At 44.5% G+C, this 7,944-nt stretch overlaps 1 protein-coding gene across 1 annotated transcript in view; it reads left to right on the forward strand.

The window, feature by feature from the left end:
* Positions 1-7,747: 7,747 nt before the first annotated feature.
* PLK4 (polo like kinase 4) overlaps positions 7,748-7,944 on the forward strand; it is a 21,593-nt gene continuing 21,396 nt past the window's right edge. Inside the window, exon 1 of the mRNA XM_019522081.1 lies at positions 7,748-7,934. Coding sequence (XP_019377626.1) covers positions 7,905-7,934 — 30 coding nt within the window. The 5' untranslated portion in view covers positions 7,748-7,904. The remainder of the gene's footprint in view (positions 7,935-7,944) is intronic.

Below are 7,944 nucleotides of genomic sequence, written 5' to 3' on the forward strand. Positions count from 1 at the left end.
GCGCAGCATAGGCAGGAAGTGGAGGAGGAACTGCTGGAGGTGGGGGGTGCTGAACAGTACCCAAATGAATGCAGCCACACTGGGAGCAGCCCTGCTGGGAAGCTGTGTGCATTGGCTGGGGCCATTGGCAACTGCAAGTAGGAGTGCAGCTTGGGCTGTCCCAGGCCGGATACAATCAATTGGCAATCGCCTGCCTGCAGCCTGGATCTAATCAGTTGGTGGGCTGGATCTGGCCCATGGGCCATCTTTTGCCTACCCACAAACTAGAATATTTGATAATAAGTCAAATTCCTGGCAGTGCACTGATTAAATAGCTAAAAGTCTGTCTGCACCAGGGGATATAAATGAGATCATTTTCAGAGCATGTATTGTGTTTGGTGTCAGTGAAAGCTACTGAAAATTCTTTTCTGTATCTGTCAAGGCCAGTGAGAAATAATAAGCAGGGAATAAAACCACATATACGCCAACTGTAAGAAACTACATACATGATAACCTTATTGTCGCGACACAATAAAAGCTGCATAACAACGAACAATTACAGATTGCCACTTGTAAAACTTAATTCAATGTCTGACAGCCAGTCCCTTCACAAGGGGTTTCTATGCTCCCAGTGCTGGTGCTTAGGATGTTTACTGTAGGATCAAGTGTTGTCCCCACTGAGAAACCCCCACTGTATACTCATGTGTTCTATACCTGACTCAATCTTATTTGTAGTACCTGACTATTTCAGATCTTCTAGTAATTGTTTAATCTTGAAGTGACTTGTTACTCTATAAATAAGTGTTTCAGGAAGAAAAAGTTTCAGGAATTTAGTTGTAGTAAACCCATAAAAACTGCTGAAATTATAGGATTCTCAAACAGTCATAACTTCTTATTACTGTTGAGTCTAATCCTTCAAGGTTCTTGTGCCTGATACCCATTTTTATGTATTTCTATGACCTCATATGTGTGACTCCTAATTAACAGGCATATCAGTGACAAGTCCCAGATTGCTTACTATATTCTCTCTCTCTCTCTCTCACACTCTCTCTCACACACACACACACACACTACATAATTAGTTACAACTAAATATTGAAACCAGTAGACATAGAAACATAATTAACTTAAAGCAGAGATTTTTTTTTACTTCATTTTTCAAATGAGATCAGGCTTTAGGCTATTTGCAAGTACCAGATTATGCACTGATGTAAAGTAGCATTTTTTTTAAACAGGTCAATTGCAAACAATTCTCATCCTGTTTCTTGTATTTTAAAGTTAATGAAATGATGACCTAGAAACTGTGTATTTACTTGCATGAGACTGAATAGACATGAAGGTGTTACTTGCAAGTCCTTCTTTCTAATCTATGTAAATGGCCTATAGCAAAATCACATGTAGCCTTAGTGCATTATAGTGTTAATTTATGAATCTACTTTTTGGCTTATAAAAAAAAGACATATAAAGAACACATAATGCCAAAATGTCTCCATTAAATTACATTTTACCTAGATTTCCACCAACCTTTTTGTCGCCTCATTTATACGTATCCTAAGAACCTGTAGCTCTTGTCAAGGAAAACCAGTTATTCAATCAGTGGACAGTGGGCACGTCTATATGAGACACTACTGTGCAGTAGTTACTGCACATTTATTTAGTACTTGTATAACCAAGTACTAAATAAATGCTCAGTAACCAGAGTTACTGCACAATAGAGCTGGTGAATGCCTTTTTAGTGATGCTACTGTGCCACATTCTAATAATACTGCACAGTAGTATATTAGCACTATTGGTGCTATGACACGCTACTGTGCAGTATTATTTAGCTACTGCGCAGTTAGCGTCTTGTGTAGATGTACCCAGTTTGAAGAAAGACTGACTTCAAGACTAAAATTCTGCCCATGTTTACATCTATGCAACTATGTTTACATCAAATGTGGGTGCAGTGATGTGAGAAAAGATTTGGCTTACAGCACTTGAAATACACACATCTGGTTTATTTTATACTGGAAGACTGAAACAATTTTATTTCCACAGCAAAGTCAATTCTCTGTACTGCTGAATAGGACCCAGGGCTTGAGGTTGCACTGGAAATTGGCCAATGCAGCTGAAAGACATCAGACTTCCAGTGGGTTATTTCCACAGTCCAGTAATGCATGAGAAAGGTAATGGCCAAACATGCAGCCAGTGCTAGCCAACACAGGAGCATCTCAGCCTTGTACCTCTTACTATGATTGTTGGCAGGGCAGTTTCTGCCTTGGAAAGACCCACAGAGCTTACAAACTATCTAGGAGGGGAGAATTATAGTGATAGCCAAAGGAAGGTGGTAGAGAGCAAATTACCTATTTTATTCTCCTTGTCTTTTTATTTTTTTCTTCTTCCTGTTTAGCTAGTGCACTGTTTTCCTGTGCTGTCAAAATCACCCTAGCTGTAAAGACCCTCTAAATATCATTACAGAGTAGGAAAAATATTAAATAATTTTAAAGGATTAAAAAAATGCTTGGACATACTTTTAGAGAAACTGAAATGTTTCAAGATGAGTCCTTTCAAAGCAATTCAAACTGACATGTCCCCTGTGATGTTATGTGGGGGAAAGGGACTAGATATACTTTTGCTCTGTGATGCAGTGAACTACTAGTGGGAAGAGCCTCTCAGAAGGCCTCTAAAGCAGCTTCTCTCCCAGCACCAGAGAAAGAAGCCTGGTCTTGGCCTTATGTTTCAGTTTACATGCTGAAAGTTGGCCAGCAGAGGAAACTATTTTTGCTTATAACTGGAGATGGACAAAAACTTCTGAAGGGGCTATGCAAAATCAGCATATTTCTGCTTTCCAGGTTAGAACCCTTCCCTCGCCAGAAACACTTTTTAGGAGCACTACCTTTCTGGAATAGCAGCTACCTTCCACAGTTTCCTGCTCCTGGTACACTTCCTACTTTGGGCATCCTTGTACACCAGGAGTGTCAAACTCATCTGGTCACTTGGGCTGGATCCAGACTGGGGCTCCTTGGAGGATGGATCTGGGCCCACTTCCAGTGGCATTAGGGAGCTGCAGGGTTAATGCAGCCAGCACATGCCTCTCACCACTGATGCACGTAGCCAGTGGGGCTCCATTCCCTGGATTTCAGCAATGGGTCCTGCTCCCCTGTAGGAGCACTACAGGTCTGATAATGACACAGGTCTGCAGGCAACATGAGACTCATAGGCCATGTTTGACACATCATCTTAATATAAATAAACCTAGGCAAAACTTAGCCTGTAGTAGGATGTTTTCCTCTCTCCCCACCCCCCCATCATCCAAGGAACGTACAAGTTATTCTTGCTAGTCACAATATCCATTTCAAGATACTGGAGAATAAATTAAATCAAAAGTAAGGATGTACTGAAGAAACTTGTAACAGACATTTATGGTGTAGAAGTGTGTTCTCTGGACATTCTGCGATACACATGGGTTGAATATTTTTTTATCCATATTTAAGCCCCAGTAAATTTTCAAATCTTATGTGGTTTCCTGTACTACTAGCTAAGCTGCAAGATGGTAACTCCCGATTGGTGCAGCTTCTCTAGTGATATAATTGGTGGAAGTGCTAAAATAGACTTCAATTACAGCAACAAAATTTGTAATATACATACTAAGTAAGAAAAAAAAAGGACCAAAGGCACTAGCATTTTAAAACAGGAAATGAAAAGCAAATGCCTCCCTCACACCTGAGGTAAAATTCATATCTGGCTGAAGAGTCAACATAAGACCTAGACACAAATTAAATCCTACTTATAACTCACAACGTTGCTTGCACGCCTTCCACACACACACACAAAACCAACCTTTAATATAGTAGCTAGGAATGGCATAGTCCATGGGAATATAAACAAACTGACAAGATAATAGATCTTTAAAATCATGCATCATGTATTTCAATACTGTTTTAACTCTGGAAAGAGAAACTAATCAATGATGCATAGCATCTGATGAAAGCAGACTGCATGAAAAATAAATTTGTTACAAGAAAATAGCTGTTTGCAGTATCAGTGAGACAGGAAATGGATTAGTGAGCTGTAGTAGACTTAATTGCTACTTTGACATGCACAGAAAATTAAATGAACTACTAGAACAGCACAGGCTATGCAGACAAACTATATAGATAATGTGGGGGGAGGGGAAAATAAACATTCATGATACATGACTGAAAGATTTTCTCTATCATCTATGCTGTGAGACAAAACCTGCCAAGAATACTAAAACTTAGGTTCAAAGTCCAATTAAAACAGATATGTCAGATGGTGGATTAGTAGTTAAGTCTTTGGCGTAATAAAAGAGGAAGATCAGATACGCCACACATTTTCTATTATCTCTTTGCTGTCTTATCAGAAGGAGCCCGTTCTGCTAGGGTATTATCTTTCCTTGGAACCTGAGGCTAAAGAAGGAGAGATGTATCTCTCAGTCTTTCACCAAAAGCTCTCCCTCCTTTCTCTGGCTGAGTGAGCAGCAATGGGGCCTCATGTCCCTCCTTGGCTACGAGCTCCACCTTCTGGTCCAGTAAACTGCAACCACTACTCAGGGCATATAGGTACCTTTCATTAATAGGACATGTATCTTTGCAGAGACAAAACTATTCCTCAATACTGAGTTTTTTATACTAATTTATCTTTAACGCCTGTTACTAAATTCACAATCAAATTTTATTCTAGTAACACACCTGATTGTCTCAAATCATCCTACCAATCATCACAACAGAAATGTCATGTTCCTAGATACAAAAATGTAAAAATATTCTTGACATACCATTCCCTTATATTACATGTTATGTTAAAATAATATCCTAATTTCTGTCCATAATCAAAGAAATTATGTTTTATTTGCCAGGCTTATGGAATATAATGAGGAGATGCAAGGAATGTGTCTTGTTCTGTTTATGAATTGTTAGAGTATTGCAGAAACTTATGTTATACTGTGGTGCTCCGTGTAGGACAGTATGGTACTGTCCTAATCACCACTGTAGCTGTGTGCCAAACAACATATCAAATATATATATAATAACCCTTGTGTTATTTTTTCTCTCATCCTGACCCTCAGTGAGGAAATTGCTTGATATGTTGGAGTGTATCTAGTTAAAGACTCAGGTGCCTAAAATGGGGTATGGTCTAATTTGGTAAATCTGAGGGTGCCTATATGTGTACAGCAAGGCTGCTCCAAGGCAGTGTAATTACAGCGCGTTGGAGCAGACACGATTAATCAAGTCTGCTGGAGCATGGTAATTACCACACTCCAGTGTCACATGTATCAGCATTCTTGCATGTGCTGAAAAATGGCAGTGGGAATACTTAAGTTAAAGTGCCCCTGTTGCAATTTTTCAGCATGGGGACACTGATACATGTGATGCTTCAGGGGTTTTACTTAAAGTCTGTGCTCCCCCCCCCCCAGCACCCAGAGCATGTGCATAAACAATCTGAGATTCTAAAAACATCTGCTTAACTACTGATTAATTCTGGAGGGGATTATATTCAATAAATGTACCCTGGGCTTAACTGCCAAACCTTATCAGGACCAAGAAACTAGGCCTATGATCCCTGAGAATTATACCCATAGTATTCTTCTGCTGGGCTTGAGTGTGCCACTCACTCTACATCTATCAAATTCTGAAATGAACCAGCAAAGTCCCTCTTGAAACACACCCTGGAGATTTCTGGTGCTGGGGCATTCTCCATGCAGCTTCCCTGCCTCATTTCCAAGCTTGCTGCAAGTGTGGCAGGAGCACATGAGCAGGCTGTGCAGCCAGGACCTACCTGGAAGGATTTGAGGTGTTCTGAGAACACACTTGATACACACTGGCTGGATCGGGCTACTCCCCAGATTCAGTTATGGCAGATTTCTTCAGCAGTGGTGGCACAGCTGCTTTTTTCAGCATGAGTCTAGAGAGCTGAATTTGATTCTCTCCTGTTTGAACCCAGACTTTACAGAACAATGTCTTCAGGACTTTCCCACCTCCCAAATGACTGCCCCAGGCACCAGGCTGTGCAGTCTCCTTCTGGCTCCAGGAATTCTTTGAGGAGTCCAGCTCCAGCAGGATGGGTGGGGAGTGCTCCCACTCAGCAGGACACACTCTGGGGAACATGGGAGATGCAGGTTTGAGCCCTTCTAGCTAAAGGGAAGGGAACCCACATTTTTTAAAATTAAAACATATCTATATATATCTAGGTATATATATACATCCTCTATCATAGATTGCCATTGCACCTTTTCCAAGCCCATACACCCATTACAATAAACACACCTGTTTATTGTAACGGGTATGTGGGAAGAGAACCCACATTTTAGGGAAGAGCTCTACCCTGAAGGGTATCATGCCAAACACAGGAGGTGCCTGCTTTCTGTCTTGCAGCCATGCTGTGGCAAGAAAGGGTGAGCCTGACTTAGCTCTTTGAAAAAATAAGTTTCTGACTTGTGAATGGACAGTGGGACTTGCCTGCAGCCCTGACTTAGGCACCAAAGCTCAGGGAAAGGAGGGGGTTGAAGCATGCTCCTCTGCTGACCACCATGAAGCTGCTCCCCTCTCAGCCTGCAAGACTTCTGGGTCACCTTCCTGAGATATCTGTACCCTTCAAATCCCACTCTGGCTGGAACCAGAGCTGTAGAGAAGGGAAGGGGATTGGGAGGATGGCAATAGGAACTCCATGAACGTGAGGAATTTCTCAGCAGCTCCTAGCACACGCTGCACCGCATGGTTGCAGCTGCACTTCAAATAAAGCTCTACGTACAGCTCTTGTCTCCTTGCCCTGCCTGGGGCCACCTGGGAGCCTGCTGCTTGCAAATGAGGGGCTGGAGCCCCTAACCTGGCTGACACTTCACATCCCTTATGAGGCTGAGTTGGTTCCTTATTCCTGGTTCCTTTGTCAAAGCTTCACATGATTAAAAGTTGTTAGCCATGAATCAGATATTGCCATAGAGAGAGAATTTTGTCAAATATACAGTCATGAATAAACATGGAAAATACGTTCTAACATAGCTGTGGGGTGCAACCCCAAATGGGGTCACAACATCAGCAAATGAGGTTGCAGCTTGGTGCTCTCTCCCACCCCAGGCCCTGCCTGCTTGGCTGGAGAGGCTCAAGGGAAGGGCAGCAGGGTGGGGAGCCCTAAGCCTACAGTGCATCCTTCCTGCATCCCATGGGCTCTGTTCTGCCTGTGCTACCTGCAGGGAGGAGGTGGAGAGAGGACAAAGGTGGGGGGCAGGGAGCCCCAATCACACAAGTAGCCTGTGTCCTCTCCCCCGACCCCACAGGCTCCATTCTGGACGTGCCACCCACGTGGGGAACAGGACAAGGGTGACAGGGCAAGGAGCGCCAAGCCTGCTGCTAGCAGCCTGCATCCTTCCCCTCCATGAGCTCTGCTCTGGCTGGGCCGCCCAGGGGCTAGGGGACAAGGGTGGGGGAGCGGGAAGCTAGGCTCCACAGCACTAGGGCTCAAGGTGCTGCTGGGGTGGGGGGCAGGAGGCTGCGGGCTCCGACGCACCTGGGAAGTGCTGCGAGCTGCAAACTGGGAGCGAGCGGCAGCACTACCCACTGGCAACGGCCTCGGAACGCCGTTCCAACCGCCGCACCTGATTGGCCCGCCGTTCACTTCTCCCCAGCGCATGCGCAGGAGGCCCGAACGCCGCTAGCTGCCTGCCCACCACCCTATACCCATGCGCACCGAGCCCACTACCCCGCCCTCCCCACTTCCTTGAGCGAGCGTTAAGCGTGGTGACGTCAGCCACAGCCTCATTCTGGGTAACGGCGCGAGTTTTCAAAATGGTGGCGCGAGGGGCGGACGCTCACCGCTGGGCCCCGTATCGCCGCTGCGGCCTGGGGCGGGGCGCGCGGCCGTAATGGCGAGCTCGAACCGCCGCCGCCGGGGAAGGAGGAGGAGCGGCAGTGAGAGCCGCGGGCGGCACCATGGCGGCCTGCATCGGCGAGAAGATCGAGGTGCGGCGGG

Source organism: Gavialis gangeticus, unplaced genomic scaffold (assembly GCF_001723915.1).
Source record: "Gavialis gangeticus isolate Ggan-Ray unplaced genomic scaffold, GavGan_comp1, whole genome shotgun sequence".
Lineage (NCBI taxonomy): Eukaryota > Metazoa > Chordata > Crocodylia > Gavialidae > Gavialis > Gavialis gangeticus.